The sequence below is a fragment of the Desmodus rotundus genome, chromosome 3, assembly GCF_022682495.2.
Source record: "Desmodus rotundus isolate HL8 chromosome 3, HLdesRot8A.1, whole genome shotgun sequence".
Lineage (NCBI taxonomy): Eukaryota > Metazoa > Chordata > Mammalia > Chiroptera > Phyllostomidae > Desmodus > Desmodus rotundus.
The window spans coordinates 47,025,468-47,042,722 of NC_071389.1; the positions used below are offsets into that span (position 1 = coordinate 47,025,468).

At 33.7% G+C, this 17,255-nt stretch overlaps 1 protein-coding gene across 19 annotated transcripts in view; it reads left to right on the forward strand.

The window, feature by feature from the left end:
- The window catches only part of MIER1 (MIER1 transcriptional regulator), a 58,450-nt gene that overhangs the window by 25,122 nt on the left and 16,073 nt on the right, over positions 1–17,255 (forward strand). For 13 of the 19 annotated variants that reach the window (XM_045199387.2, XM_024565293.3, XM_045199383.2 and 10 more), the window contains 5 exons: positions 2,670–2,831; positions 3,938–4,088; positions 5,766–5,830; positions 9,249–9,321; positions 16,911–17,062. In XM_045199387.2, coding sequence (XP_045055322.1) covers positions 2,670–2,831; positions 3,938–4,088; positions 5,766–5,830; positions 9,249–9,321; positions 16,911–17,062 — 603 coding nt within the window. The remainder of the gene's footprint in view (positions 1–2,669; positions 2,832–3,937; positions 4,089–5,765; positions 5,831–9,248; positions 9,322–16,910; positions 17,063–17,255) is intronic. The other 6 variants (XM_071220937.1, XM_024565294.3, XM_024565297.3 and 3 more) reach the window with 2 other exon arrangements.

The window sequence follows — 17,255 nt, forward strand, 5'->3', positions numbered from 1 at the left end:
AAAGCGGTTCTCCAAATGCACTGTGATCATCCACTTTTGACTCCTCTGTTCTCTGCCTAGTCAGTATTGGAGGTATTGGTAAATTTTTCTTAAGAGACATTTTTATAGTGAGTCACACTTCTCAGATATGTATCCAAGAGGGGAAAATCTCATCCTAACCATGGATGTCAGACATTCCACATTCCTGATAGTGATTTTTAAAAAAATTTCTTTCCATGCATCTAGTATGATACCTATTCTTTTGACAAATAACTGATCTAGATGTCAGATGTCAGTGATAAGCTTTATTAAAGATAATGATCAAGCTTTATTACCTCCTACTGGAAAGGCTGATTTGCAGGTATTTTATCTTAGAACTGTGAGATAAGTGGTTCTTAACACAGAGTCAGTATCTCCTAGTACTTACAACAAAAATGCAGATACTTAGGCCCCACCTCACCTGTAGTAGATCAGAAAACTATAGGGTGGGATTCAACCATCTGTTCTAATAAGCCCTCAAGGTGATTCTGTTGCCCTTGAATGAGACAAACCAAAGAGTAGAGAGCGTAAGGACATGTATTTGGTAATCTGCCTGTTTTGTGTGATCTCTCAAACTATTGGTTAAGTCAAATAGTAGAGGTAATACTAATTTATATTAGGATAATTTTAAAGGCTGAATATAAAACAAAATCAATGAATTCTTAAGGTCCATGTAAATGTAAGTTGCAAACTTAAAGTGTTTTTTCTGGTTTGGCCCTTACTCATACTAGTGACTTCAGTGGTTCTTGTTCATAGTAGTGACTTTAGTTGTTAAACCTGCTTCTAATTTGTAGCACAGAATGAGCTTATGGAAAGTATGAGGTAGGATTAGAAGGTCTAGGTATTATGGTAAAATCTCTGTCAGTGCATGATGTTTCTCTCTGTTTGGTTTTCTGAATATTTATGAGTAGTGAACACTCCCATCTGGTACTTTTAAAGATCTAATAATATTGTGTAATATTCTCACTGTGCTTTTATTTCTCTCCCTAAAATATCTGGCATATAGGAGGATGCTTTAAGGCAACTATTTGTTATTGCTGCATACAAAACCACTCTTTTCTTCATCTTTCTCTTATTCTACTTTTTTCCCTGATTTTGAAGTTCTGTTTTACTTCTCAGATCCTGACTCCTAACTCCCAAAATTCTGTCTTTTGTACCAGATCCTTGGTACATGGACCTGATGCCTGCATGGACTAGATCCTTGAACACCTCAAACACTGTGCTGCTGTTGTACTTTGAGAATCACAATACAAGATGTCAGCTAAGTATGCCAGCTGGTCACTCAGCTGGGGTGGTAATACCTTATCTGACATGTTACCACTTTTCAGGCTGTGGCTACTGCAGGTCATTAGTCAAGGCTTTCAGATATTTCAGAAACATTCACAAGCTGACTTATAACTAGAACATCTATTTATGTTAAAAAGCATTTTCTTCCTATTTCTATAAGAAAACTTTTAAAAATTATAATCATTAGTTGTTTGTACACGACTTCTGAGTGATGGGAGTTAATTGGTTAGTATCTTAAGTGTCATCAGGCTATATCATCCAGTTCAGTGTACCCATCCTGCAACAGTGTGTTTATTAACACATGGGTCAGCCTTATTTCTGCCCATGAATAAGACAACAGGACTGCTGGGGAAATACAAAACATGTCTTATTTCATGAATACCCTTTTGCTAGTTTCTAAACTATGTTAAGATTTTCGTGTGTATGTGTGTGTAATATGTTCAAGCGATGGGTCAAATATTCTTTTTATAATCAGAATTTTGTCATGTTTCCCTGATACTTCATGTCAGTAATCATATTGATTACTTATTACAGTGAGTACCTTATGCACGAGGCTGATTTCATTTCAGTACATATGGGTGTTTCTTCATTTCACCCTCAGTGTTTTTTGTGGGGTTTGGGGGAGGTTTCTGGCTGAGGCAGCATGGTATACTGATAAGGGTATGAACTTTTGGAATTAGACTTGAAATCTGGCTACACTCATCATAACTTAGGTGATTTTTGGAGAAACGGCTTAATCTGTCAGCCTCAGTTTTCTCATATGTAAAATGGAGATAATATAAAAATTTTGTAAGGTAAATAGTAAAGATTATATGAGATGGTTTTATATGTAATTACAGATAACCCTAGAAAAGAGTGTATGGCTGATGCATTCAGTATCATTCCTGAACTATATCATTGCTGTTTTGATGTATTTGGGCTGGGTGGGCTGTGAATTTCATCTCCCTTTCTGGGTTTGTTAACTTAGTTTATAGTCTGCTTATTTTTTAATTTTATTGCCCCACTCCCAAATTATGTATGGTACACTTAAGTGTGAATGTCCATACATAGTATTAACTGATGGTGTACATTAACTGAATTGATTACACAAAAGAATAGTTCTAAATTAATGTCCTTTTTTATTACAATTAAAGATTTTTATTGTTGGCTATTTGAATTGGTCAGTCTCAAATTCTTAAAAGACTAGAATTTTCTTAGCTTTCAGAATTATTTTTAGTTTCACTTTTTTATGATTTGAGAATTCTGCATACATGTCTAAGAGCATTTTTCTCTACTGAATGAATGAATACTCTATAGATTGGTGAAGTGTAGCAATATGCTATATTACTTATTCAGAAATTAACTTTTTATTTTGGTCTATTTAGGAAGGCGACATGCCAATTCATGAACTTCTTAGCCTTTATGGTTATGATAGTACTAGTCGACTACCTGAAGAAGATGAAGAGGAGGAGGAAGAGGAAGAAGAAGGTGAAGATGATGAAGATGCTGATAATGATGATAACAGTGGCTGTAGTGGAGAAAATAAAGTAAGCTTATACACATAAATCTTTAAGATTGTAGTCTTTATTGTCAGAGTTATAATTTTTGGTACATTCATTTTGACTGCTTATTTTTATAATCTTTCGTTATTCATTCTGATTTTAAAAGTAAAACATTTAGTCCTGGTTGGTGTGGTTCAGTGGGTTGAGCTTCAGCCTATGAACCGAAAGGTTGCTGGTTCAATTCCAGTCAGGGCACATACCTGGGTTGTGAGCCAGGCCCCCAATTATGTACAAGAGGCAGCCATCCGATGTTTCTCTCCTTCTCTTTTTACTCCCTCCCCTTTAAAAATAAATAAATAAAAATAAGGTCGTATGATTTTAAAAAATACATTTAAATGTTAAGAATTAAGATACGAAAAATTTAAAAAAACTGGCTGGTGTGGCTCAGTGGATTGAGCACCGGACTGCAAACCAAAGGGTAGCTGGTTTGATTTCCAGTCAGGGCACATGCCTGGGTTGCTGGCTGGGTCCCCAGTAGGGGGCACATGAGAGGCAACCACACACTGATGTTTCTCTCTATCTCTTTCTCCCTCCCATCCCCTCTAAAAATAAAAATAAATTAAAAATCTTTTAAACAAATAAAAAAATAAAGAATTAAGATACAGAAATATAAGTCCCCATAATCCACTCCTGAGGGATTTCATCTGTGACATTCAGATTTCTTTTCAAATGCCTATTCTAAATAAAATATACCAACTTTTAAAAAGCACTTTGTTTTTAAGTAATAAAGGCTGATTGGCAATTTTGTATTCATTTTCTTAACGTGTCTTGAAAAAGTTTTAGATTTACAGAAGTTATAATATAGTATAGAGATTTTCTGTGTACTTTTCACCCAAAACTTTCCCTTATGTTAGTATCTTACATAACCATGGTGTATTTATCAAAACTAAGAAATCAACACGGGACCATACTATTTAATTGAACAATTCAGATTTCATCAAAAAATTTTTCCATTAATGCCCTTTCTCTGTTCCAGGATTCGACCTAGGACACCATGCTATAGTTAGTGTATTTATTTAGTCTTCCAGTTGTATTTGGAATACTATGGTCTTTTATCTCCAGCTTTTTTTTTTTTTTTTTACATCTTAAAGCAATTTATGATTCCACAGGAAGAGAATATAAAGGATTCATCAGGTCAGGAGGATGAAACTCAGTCATCCAATGATGATCCATCACAATCTGTTGCTTCTCAAGATGTGCAGGAAATAATCCGCCCACGTCGATGTAAATATTTTGACACAAGTAAGTGTCACTGGTTGTTATAGTTGGGGTATAATTTTACTATTTAATATATGGCCTAAAATTGTAGTATTTTTTTCGCTGCTCTGAATTAATTTACTCTGAAATCTCACTCAACAGTAAAGGGATTTTGTTCTAGGTTATTAGCTTAGCAGTGCTGGGCCCTGTTCATAAATATACTACAGTAATTATTGTGTCACTGTACTACTTGGTTTTGAGTGTATTTCTTTCTTTCTTTTTTTTTTTTTTAATTCCTAACCCTTAAATTTAGTTTATTTCATGGTCATCTTTTTTTCATTTCTCCTAGTCTTTTCCTCTGTTTTTTACTTTCTGTTTTCTTTGCCTCTTAGCCCTTTTGAGATATATTCATAAGCATTGCTTTCTCTAATTAACACCTCCTAGTTCTGCAGTGTTGTTGACTCGAGATAGGAATATGTTATACAGAGAAAGAACTCTTACTGATTTTTCTCCAGTTATGATCTAGTCAGAGATGACCAGTAGTCAGGACAATATTTAATGTGTTTGTCTGCTTCATAGTGTTTCATTCTAAATAGTAATCTTTACTCTAGAAGTCAGCACTTTAATAAAAAAAGTCAGTGATTAGTGTTAATAAATTTTTGGCCTAAATTCCTGTACTTTAAAAGGAAGAAAAACATTTGAAGAACAGTAAGCTCTTGTGAAATGTAGTAATGTGATTAAACGTTACTACTGCTTTGTATGAGTGATTCCGGTTACACATTTAGTTTAGAAGTGAATGTAGCACTTCTAATAATTTCATTGAGTTTTTAGCTAACATATCCAATTGAAAAGTGTGTCAGTGCAAGAAGAGATTAGTTACTGAAATAATTGTGTTAATTTTAAGTTTAGGGAAATCTAGTATTAATCCCTTAATTAGTTAACAGAGAGCAAACCCTTTGACAAAGTGGTGTGCTAAGTGACTGCCTCTTGAAACAGTATTCAGTCTGGTATTTCAGTTGTGATGTATGCGTGGAAGCGAGACATACACTGCTTGTCTTAAGTTTCTTCAGGGGAAGAAATAATTTCTATATGTAATGTTACCCTATTGAACTTTGGATACCATTTTACAGTTGAGAAGATGCCGAGAATCTAATAATTTTCAAATTTCTTACCCTTTCTGTTAATACATTCTTACTCCAGAATGTAAACACACAGCAGCTTGCCTGCTCTGAACAAAGCCGACGTTGGGGAGAATGGAGGGTTTTGTACATATCATCCCTTCACATGCTCCCCCCCTCAAAGTGATGCTATAAAGATCTCAGTATTTCAGGGAGCACTGTTTGGAAACCACTGTTTTGTCCAAATTCTCATTTTATAAGGAAGAAGTTGAGATCATATAATTTATTCTGTTACCAGGCTCTTGGTAGAAGAATTAGGTAGAAACAGATTATTTTGATTCTAATTTTTTTCCTAAAGTTTATGTAAAAATTATTTCATGAGGATACAGTTTTCAAAGATTAGGATTGTCCTAGAAGCTTTATGGACTTTTTTTTTTGGTTTGTTTTTTGTTTTTATAATCGATAGGGTATTATTTGATGAGAAATAGCTTGGCCTAACTCTGTAAATACCTTTGGGCATATTTGAATATTTTGATGGTAGATATAAAAAGATGCAGATAGGATAAGCAATCATTTTATAGTAGTATTGTCTTGCTTATTCTAGATAGTGAAATAGAAGAAGAATCTGAAGAAGATGAAGATTATATTCCATCTGAAGACTGGAAAAAGGTAGTTAGAGCCATATTTTCCAAAAACTTAGATAAATTAATATTTAAAAATCCAAGTACATTTTTTTTTTTTTTACCACCTGCATATATGTTGATAAAGTTGAGGTAAGCCCTTTTGTGACATTTAAATGTTGGGTAGATATTCAGATTTCCCCTAAAACATTCAGGTGTTTATCCTTTTATAAACTAAAATCATGGTATAGAAAGAATTGGCCTTTGTTGAGCAAGCTGGCATTCAAACCAAGATTAGGAATCCAAATTTCTGAACTAGTGCTAAACCAGAGTTTTGTTAGACTATAGAAAATATCACATGTGATTTTTAAAAATATATATATACTTGGAAAAACAATTGTAGAGGCTTATTGGTATTTATTAAGTAAATTCTGCTTAATAATTTAGATTACAAATTTTTCCATCCTGTATTAATGTTGATATTTACAACTCCAAATATAATATGTGAAGAGATGGATTTGGGATTCTCTAAAACTTCATAATTAAATAAGTTAATTTCTAAATTGAATCTAAAGGTAATATATTGACATAAGCTTTAAATTACAGAATTATGTAACATTGTCTAACCATAAAATTAAATTGAATTAATTATAAGCTGTTGCAAAGTCATTGAAATGACTGTTTCAAACTATCAAAATGTCATGTAAAATTATTTAGATCAAATAATTTATATAGCAGAAATAATGTCATTCTTGTTAGATCACCTGATATTCCTCTTAGAAACTCCATTGAGGTTTTTTGTTGTTCTTTTTCCTACATTTGATTTTAAATTTAGTGCATAAACAGTAATTTCTTTGAAAGCAGAATAGCCCAGAACATGAAATTGAGTGCACTTGCTGCATTTGTCATGATTGTTTAATTATTGGGTTGGCCAAAAAGTCCATTTAGTTTTTTCTGTAAAATAAAAGACACATTTTTCAATTTCCCTAATAACTTTATTGATTTGGATATTTTTAGTATGTCAGCTATATCCTGCATGGTATAACATTGATTGCTCTTAATTAATGTGTCGATTTGATCAACTTCAATTGGTCTCCCTGACTGAGGAGCATCATCTAGCAAGAAATCTCCAGCACAAAACTTTGCAAACCACTTTTGACATGCTGAATCAGTCACAGCACCTTCTCCATACACTGCGCAAGTCTTTTTTTTGAGTTTTAGTTGCGTTTTACCTTTCTTGAAATAAAGCCTAGTATGCTGAAAATGTGTATTTGCTTCCATCTTCAGTATTAAAATGGCTGCACAAAAATTCACCAGCTTTGATAAGTTTTTTTTTAAATGCATGCTGATATGACAGCTGTCACAATACAATCTAACAAAATTATTTTGAATGAAGTTAAGACAACTAATTACTACCAGAGCCATCTTAACGGAAAAAACACTAAACAAACTTTTTGTCCTACCCAATATTTTAGTTAATACTTTGGAGCTTTTCCTATTTTGGGGGGTAGGGGGAGTAGCTTAAAGATGTTTGGAGTAAACCTAAAAAAGGGCTGAATCCCTTGCTGATTAAAAGAAGGGAACATTGTATTTAGAGTTTCTATTAGGAAGAATGGAGTATTTAAATGAACTTGGACTGGGCTACCCAGGATTTTGAGCTTCAACCAGATTGATATGTTACAGGTTTCCAAAAAGATGTTTGGAAGAGAGAGACATCAGTTTGGGTTAGAATGGTAAGGGAAGGTTAGCCCAGTATAGTATGTGTTAATTAATTTGAGAGTGGTGAATAACAAGGATCATATAAGTTACTGTTTATGTGACTGATTTAGGGAAATGTTTTTAATTGTTTTTTTCTGATTTTTATGTCATGTAGAAATTAAAATGATAAAATCTAGAAACCTTGAGTCATCTTAGACTGTTATTTTCCCCCACACATTCAAGTGTATATAGCTTTTCTCCAACATAAATTAACTGCTTATGTATCCAGAGTGTTCAATATAGTATTTAATTAGATTTTTTAAAAAAAAAAAAAAATAAAGGAAAGAAAAGCTCAGAGGAAGGAGAACAAGGGGGAAATGAGATCTTTGCTGGGGAGTATTGCTTCCTCATCAATAGTATATAATAAAACAGGCCATGGTAAATTCAGATTGTTTTATTTCACTCTGATTTTGTTGCAGTAAAAAATTGTCTAGATTCAGAGATCATCTAAGGCTTGTAAAATAAAATTGAATTATTATAGAAATTGGGGCAGAGGAAACGGCTTTGAAATCAAATCTCTGTTCAGGTCATAGCTCCACAGCTAACAATTCCTAACATCAGTGAGAGATGACAGTACCTGGAGAGAGGAACTTTTCAATCCTAATAGTTATTTAAACTTACTAGACTAAGATTTGTACCTTCCCTCCTTAAGTCTTCAATTTAAAAATGCAGTAAATTTATTCTTAACGTTTAGCAACCAGGTAAAAAAGAGTCTAATCCCTGTGTGTTGTAAAAATCTCATCATTGGTGATCTCTAATGTCTTTTTAAACTGCCAGTTTCCCCTAATCTGTGATTTGACTATAAATTTGATTACCAGATTTCTTAAAGTAAGATTCATAACTTGTTTTGGGGGTTACTTTTTCATTTTGTATCGTTTTAATGAAAGTTGGGCGCTAAGTTGCTTATTACCCTTGTGGTTTAGAGTTTAATCCATTTGGCCTCTACTGAGCTTTATACAAACCCTTTTTTGTTACTTCCTTTACCTTAAAACTCTGGTTCTCAGACTTGTGTGTGTCATAATCTGCTGGACAGCTTGTTAAAACACTAACTGCTGAGTCCCATCTTCAGAGTTTTTTGTTCAGTAGGTTTGGGATAGGACCTGAGTATTTGCATGGCTATCATCCCAGGTTACACTAATGCTGCTGTTCTAGGGACCATAGTTTAGAGTGTAGATACTCTGAAAAGTACCTGAATTTGAATGTTTTTTAGTGTTTGCCTCGATCTTACTAATTGAATAGTAAGAATTCATTTTTCTCTTTATTTTGAAGTTGTTTGTATCCATTGTTGTATTGCTTATCACCCCATTATTATTACTAATAGTTTCATCCAATCATATCCAAGCTCCTATTATTAACTCATTCATCCTCACAATACTTCTGAGGTAGTTAATTGTTGCATCTGTATTGTATGACAGAGAAACGAGGAACAGTTTGCCCAAGAAGGTGGTAATACTAGAAACTGGATATAAAATCTGTTATTAGATATAACTAATGTATTTATTTATTTTTTTATTTATTGATTTGAGTGGGAGAGAGAAGAGAGAAACATTGATTTGGTGTTCCACTTTAAGTGATACTCTGTTGGTTGATTGTTGTGTGTGCCCTGACTAGGATTGAACCTGCAACCTTTGTGCATCAGGATGATGCTCCAACCAACTGGGCTACCTGGCCAGGGCCCTTACTAATGTTTTATGTTATTTTTAAAATAGGAGATTATGGTGGGCTCCATGTTTCAAGCAGAGATTCCTGTTGGCATTTGTAGATACAAAGAAAATGAAAAAGGTGGGTTATTAGTAAAGTTAATAGCTGAATTCATGCTTTTGAAGTGATGAACTGTTGTTTTATAACGGGATAAGAACATGACAGTTTGTTACCCTACTGAATTATGAAAGAGGGCCTGCATTATTTCTACAAGAAGAAATATGTTTTCTGTTTTTCCAGGTTTGTTCATACAAGTCTAGTGAAAAAAGTGAATTCTTATTTTGGTATTAAGTGACTTAAAATGTCCCAACTTTTTATTTCTTTTTTTTTTTTCTTTAAATACTTTAAATACTCTGAATATACCCCTTCATAGCCAGTACAATTTAAATTTTAAAAGTTATGTCAGTGGAAGCTATTGGACAGATCTAAAAAAATCTTGAGTAACCGATATAAAAAAGCTTATTTGCTTCTGAAACGTAATATTACTTACTAAAATTGATTACTTTGATACTTGTATATTTAAAATAATTTGGGAAGACAACTTCTATACTTAAATTTTACATGATTTTTTTTCATCATTTGATCTTAAAGTCCTGAGGTAAGTCGTAAATACTTAAATTTCCAATAACATAAAATACTTGAGGACTTTTTTTTTTTGAAAGTCTTTTTCTTATTACTCCAGGTGAGTTCTAGAAAGAATGTTATGGGTGTATATGTGTTTTCAATGAGTTCATATGCAGTGTGACATTATTCAGTGCTAGAAATCTTTCATTTCTTTTATTTCAAGTAATCTTCTCAACATTTCAGCTTACATATGCAGATCCTTTTGGAGTCGTAGAAGTCTTTTGTGGTTTTGTTTTCTTGTTAGCGTTCCCTCCAGAAATTTACTTTATATTGTAAGTGTGCACCTGCTTTCAGGGCAAGCAGCAGATCAGAGGCAATTAAGGGAATACCACAGGCTGGTAAATTCTAGTGACAGTAAATGTGTTTTAACATACCAGTAATTGCTTTCACTCACTTTCAAGTAAGTTCCTGTAACATACAGGAACATTAAAGGTATCAATATGGAGTGACCTAGTTACATAATAAAGTTCTGTGCATATGTTTTGTGAATACATGGTAATTATATGCAAAAATAAGTGCTCCATTAGCTTTTGTATTGAGATTTTGTAATTGAATTTTCAGTGTTTTACTTATGTTATATAATGGTTAGTATGTGTTTACCATTGACCTCTTTGTCTCTGAATAAAGAACTGAAAGTTAGACATTTACTTCATTTTATTAAACTTTGTAGGTGGGAAGGAAAACATCTCAGTTTTATATGTGGCAAGTTAATATTATGGCTGAAGATAGCTTAATTATCTATTATGTTTTATCTTTTTTATTTTAACGTGTTTTGTCAGATATCAGTGAGTAAGTGATCATAATCTCAAATTTTCAATTTTTTAAATTTTGGTTTAATGTTTTTTAGTTGTAACAATTTTAGAAAGCAAGTATACTTGTTTGTTTGTTTTTTTTTCTTCCCCAGATAGCAGTGGTTACTCAAGCTTTGTCACTTTGAGAATTTAAGTCTCTTAGATTGTATAAAGATTAGACTAGATTTAGTAGGGTGATACTGTCGTGGAAAGCACTGTCGTATAGGGCCTGTCCTCAGCTTTGTAGTTACAGGAATTCAAACTTTTGTTTTGATACCCAGAATTTGCTTCCATTTAAGGTACCCTATGCATACAAACCAAACACATGGGAAACTTACGTAACCCACAGTTAGAAATAAAGCTGTCAAAGGAATAGTGCTAATTTATGCATTTTTTCCTGTAACAATTACAGGATATTTTTTGTTGGTTTGGTGAACACATTCAAAAGGAAAGCATTTGGTTTGGGAAATTTTGATAAAAGTTCCATAAAACTACAATATCCTGATATCTTTACTTTAGGAATTGACAGATGCATTAGAATTTTTTTATTGATATAAGGAAACCCTATTATTGAGTATTTGGAGACATTGATAAATTTTTGTTTCTGTGACATCTGATTTCTTTTTTATTAGGCTCTATGCAGATTATGTATTCATCAGTTATCACTCCAAACAATTACATAAATCAGATTTATCAGTTATAGACACATTCAAGTCATGTTCCTTTGAACCTATATCTATTTTGGTTACAAAATTACAATTACATATTAATATTTTCTTAAATTTATGTAAATTACCATTATTCTCAACACAGTATATAATCATTTATTCATCTTTGTAATACCTAGGATGATCTTTATCACATAGGCACTTAGTAAAATTTGGTGGCTGGTAATTAGATGGGTGCAGAATGGTGTTGGCATAACTGATACAGAATCAGTAATCTTGGATCAGCATTTGGTGTTTGGATGTGTTACTTAATTTTTTCTCATCTATAAAATAGCAATAATGGAGCGTTTATTTATAGAGCCTATTGTGAGTATTTATATGTGACAATTTTATGTGTAGCACTTAGAAGCATAGTGCCTGGCACACAATAAGTGCTCAGTAAGTGGCATTAATATTCAGTGGATGGTTAATCTTGTCCATTATATTAAGGGGGTTTTTTTTTGCAGATTTTCAGAAAGCATCAATTTATGCTCTTTTGCTTGCAAATGATAAAAACCCAGGTCATTTTAGCTTCAGCAAAAAAAGAATTGACCTGATTGCTTTACTGGAAAGTTCTTTTTTCAGATATAACTAGATTCAGGAGTTCTTATATCAGGTGTCCCCCCCGCCCACCCCTTTCTTTTTCTTCTATTGTCAGACAAGCTAAGATGGCTATTGGGAGCTCCTGGCTTATACTTTACACTGTCCTTATAGCCAGAGAACCAGCAAAAATGAGAACTTCCCCATTCCCCTTTGCTCCAGCAAAAGTCTAGAGAGAACCTCTGTTGACTCATCTTGAGTTACATACCCAGCCAGAAGTAATTACTGTGACTAGAGAGGTGAGTGAGTAATTTGGCTTACCCTGGCTCACTTATCCGTTCTTGGGGTTCCTGGGGTGGGGGCTGTCAGTTCCACTCAGCATATAGGAAGGGTTTCATTCCCAAAGATGAAAGGCATGATTTTTCAACGTTATGTGTGTTTTATTGTCATTCTCATGCACTAGACTGAGCAGACACTGCAACTTTGTGATAAGCCTAAATAATTTGAATGCTGTGCTTGTATACATCCTACAATGCACAGGATAAAACCTCCCCTCCCTTCCATCACTAAGAATTATCCAGCCAAAATGTCAGTTGTGCCAAGATTGAGAACCCAGGACTAATTTAATTGAGAATTAGATGGGCTACTTAGGAAAAAAGAAAGACAGGGTTCAGGGTATTCTCAGTCAAATTTTTGAGCTTGCGTGACAGAAGTTTTAGAGTAAGTGATGGTTAGGAATTATGAAGCAGTGAATAGCAAAGGACTGTGGAAATTGTTTGTAATGAGCATTTGACAAATTGATTAAGTTACTGAAAACTGAACACATACATCACTCTTAATTAATAGTAATACTGTTGAAACATTTTATTTAACCTATACAGGTTTCCCTTGCTATCCAAAAGTGGAGGGTTCCTATAAAACCTTTTGTAAGACAAAACAGCACAAAGAAGCTATTAATAGTGTTTTTCCTGTATCTGAGAGTATTGCATTCCAAAACCACCTCCACAGTAAAACCACAGTTGTACCAACCCTATATATACCTTTTTCTTATACATATATGTACTTGTGATAAACTTTAATTTATAAATTAGTCACAGTAGGAGGTTAACAACAACAATAATAAAATAAAACAATTATAACAATCTATTGTAATAAAAAATTATGTGAATCTGGTCTCTTGAAATATCGTAATTACTGTACTCACCCTTGTGATGATGCGAGAGGACACAGTGTCTGCATAATGAGATGAAGTGAGGTAAATTATGCAGAGATCTTCATACCACGGTTGAGAGTGGGTAACTGAAACCACAGAGCCAGACTGCTTGTAAGGGGGAACAATTGTACCATACGGAAAAATTTTTGAGCATTTCTAGATCCCCCAAAATAAGCTACCAAATCATACTAAATAACACATAAAACCTAAAGTAACATTAACATATAGTAAAACAGGAATGATACGAGGTTTTTCTGTTATCTCAGGACACATCTTGCCAATGGATGCATAAAATAAATAGAGATGTATCACAGATACAGACAGTTCAAAGGTATGGCAGCTTGATGCCAGAATGCTGAGTGTAGTTCCCAGGGCAGAAGCCTGGTGGTGCTACTCTGGCATTCTGGCTCTATAAAGGCTCACTCACTTCAAAATAAGTGCCAAATGCCATTTTAACTTCCTGCCATTTTTCATAAAAGTGAAAATCATCATCAGATATTTTTTGATTAGCAAAAAACAGGTACTAATATAGGTCTTTAATAAAAGTGAAGTTGTGTAACTGGAAAAACTCAGCTAGACAACTTAAAATTCATGCCATTAATCATAGTAAGACTTTTAAGATTGTGGGAATTTCTGTTGTAAAACTGATTATTGATCAGCATTTTCATCCTCATAATATATTGATTAGATAGAACCTTAAAGGCATAAAAATGGAATAACACTTTTAAAAAACTGGAGGTTAATAAATACACATTTTTTCATTGGGAATTAATTTCCCAGATTGCTTTTGGTTTTGTTGTGCTTGTTTCTCAGCTTTCTACATTAGTTACCCCCACTCACACACATGTATAATAAATTTTGTTAAATTATTTTGCAACTCATTTTACTTATCCAAGAAGCTTAATTTGATTACTTAAAATGCCCATAGGAAGCACTTCCCCAGCTAACCTGTGTTAATACAGTGGGTGAGCTCTTGCCTTCTGAACTCTTTCACTTAGTTATAAGATATAATCATGTAAATTATGTCTTCCAGTAATGTAAGATAGATATATTTGTGGTTGCTTTTTAAGTTTTCAGTATTTAGGCTTGACAATTCATTTGAAATGAAATAGTTTCAGGAGATGTTGTTACATTTCAGTGATTGTGATCTTTCAAAATCTAGTATGTTTATGTCACTTTAATTAGAATAAAGTATTTTTTCCTTTGTGTTGCTATTAAAGAGTTTTTTCCTTTCATATCATATTTATAAATGTTATTTTTCCTCAGTATTTTAGTGTGGAGTTCTTCTGAATTTCTGATCTCTTGGCATTTAGTCATTCTACAACAGACTTTTAATATCAATTGTGTTGCCTGTTTTATTTCAATCATAGTTAAAAGTCATTTTATTTAGAATACAAACTTAACTGGAAAATAATTTGGTCTATTTCTGGAAAGGCAGCATGGTTTAGTCTCTGTGAAAATGCTAATTGTTCTCACAGCATGGTCATTTTTTAGTTATTCTCAGGCTACCCTATCACAATTCTAGGGGTCTGTCTGGCTTGTCATTCGCACCATCTAGTGATGCTTGTGTACTCAGCTTAAATAAGGCCATTTCTGTATCTTCTGGCCACCTGAGACTTCCAGAATGATTGCAGTAGTTTGTGCTGGTTTCATAGGCTTCATATGGAGTTATAACTGGGAGAACACTGGGAACTCAGGGACCCACTCTATCTTTCTCTTCCTGAGTCAGGATTTCCTTGTAAATTCTTATCTACCCCCTCCCTGTCACTCTAAGAATCTAACTATAGTCTGCTCCCTTCAGGGGACAGAGACAGGGCAGAGAACAGAAATCAATAGCAGTATATCCAAAGTCACTTTATCATGGAGTTTTAGTGTATTTACAATTTAGAGTTTCATCAGAATTCTACCAGCAGATTTAAAAAGGAATTAGATTCATGAAGGAAAAGTTTTTAGAGTTTATCCTTTGAGCTGTACTTTTAAAAGATTATACATTTAGGGAAACTGAAAGATTAGAGTATTTAAACTGAATGCATGTGGTGAATAAGGCAGGTAATTTACATGAAAGCACTTAACATAATTGCCTGATATATAGGAAATGTTTAATTAGCTGTTAATTTCTTTTTCGTAACAAAAGGAACTTTAGGCTGTCAGTTATCTTTTGTGTCTTAGTGTCAAAGTCTTTATCCAGCTGGCTCCTTCCTATTGGCATTTAAATGATAATATCTCATCTGTCTCTAAAAATCAACAAACAAGTCCTGGCTGGTGTAGCTCAGTGGATTGAGCATGGGCTGCGAACCAAAGGTTCACTGGTTCTATTCCCAGTGAGGGCACGTGCCGGGGTTGCGGGCCAGGTCCCTGGTGGGGGCCACGTGAGAGGCAATCACACATTGATGTTTCTCTCCCTCTCTTTCTCCCTCCCTTCCATTCTCTCTAAAAATAAATAAAATCTTAAAAAAAAAATCAGCAAAACCAAAAACTTTAACTGTAGTTTCTATTTATTTAAAAATTTTAATTTATTTATTTTTATCCTCACCCAAGCACATGGTCATTGATTCTAGAGAGAGGGGAAGGGGAGGGGAGAGAGAGAAACATTGATGTGAGAAACATAGATGGGTTGCCCCCATTACATGCCCCGTCCTGGGGCCAAACCCACAACATAGCAAACCCACCACGTAGTTGTGTACCCCGATGGAAAATGGAACCCATGACCTTTCAGTTTACCTGACGACCCTCCAACCAGCCGAGCCACACTGGCCAGGGCCAACTATAGTTGCTCTACAGCTACTGCCCTATTCTTCCTCACAAACGAACTTTCCAAGAATTTTCTACTTTATTTCTTCACTTTCCATTTACTTTTCAGTCTTTTCCAGTATGTCTTCAGCTTCTGTCTCTGCACAGAATGTTCTTGAAATATCTCCCTCCTTGTTAGTAAATTCAGCATACCTTTTTTCAGTGTTCAACCTGGTCACTTGACAGCATTTAACCAGTTATTACTCCTTGAAACGTTTTCTTCCTCTAGCTGCTGTGGTGCCACACTTTTAATATTTTATCTTGTGGCTGACTGTATTTTCTTAATTTTGTCTTTGTTTTCATCTTCTGTCATTTGGAATTCCACAAGGCTTTTTCTTAGGTTCTGCTTTCCTTTTACTTTTTAAATTTTAATGAGATTTAGGCTTTAATCTTACTATAATGAAAATTATGATGATGTAACTGAAATGACTTTAAAAAATGACTTGTTTTTATAAAAATTATTTATATTCATTATAATACAGTTGCAAACACCACAGAAAAATAGAAAGAACAAAATATTGCCCCAAGAAATAAGCAGGATAACAATTTGGGTTAGATACCCCCTTTCAAAAATGTTGAATATCCATTGAATCTTAAAATGTGTTAGACTTGTTTTAAAGTATTTTAAACCCTTATACCCTATGCAAAAGGATTGCTATTTCCATTTCACAGGTGAGGTAGGGAGAGAAGGGAAGTAATTTACCCATACTGATAATAAGTCTTGGTGGTATTACTCAAACAAACCAACAGGGCTTGGAATTTGGTAAACAAGCTAAGTCAGACAGAATTTGAAAGGGGTGGGGCATAAAGTGGTACTTATGCTTAGATTGCTTATTCAGGCTATGAATATTGCCCAAGATTGAAGTCAGGCAAGTAATAAGATGATAATTTACCTAACAGTTTTTAACATTTTGGCTTTATGTATCAGTTATTTGTTCAATGATATGTTTTACACAAACTATCAATATTTGGCATTTTAAAAAATACTATGTTTTGCTAATTTAGTATATGAAAATGATGATCAGCTCCTGTGGGACCCTGAGTACCTACCAGAGGATAAAGTGATTGTATTTCTTAAGGATGCATCTAGAAGAACAGGTGATGAGAAAGGTGTGGAAGCAATTCCTGAAGGATCTCACATAAAAGACAATGAACAGGTACATGAATAAGAAGTAACTGTTGTAATTTCCCTAAAATAAATTAATTATACACATTTTAAAGTAAATGCTGTCACAGGCAGTGTCTATACACCAAAAATTTCTACAGTGTTATCAATGGAATCTGAGTTACAGGTAGCATAAGATACCTAGTGTTAACACATTCACTTCATGGGTATGCTGTCATCTCAAA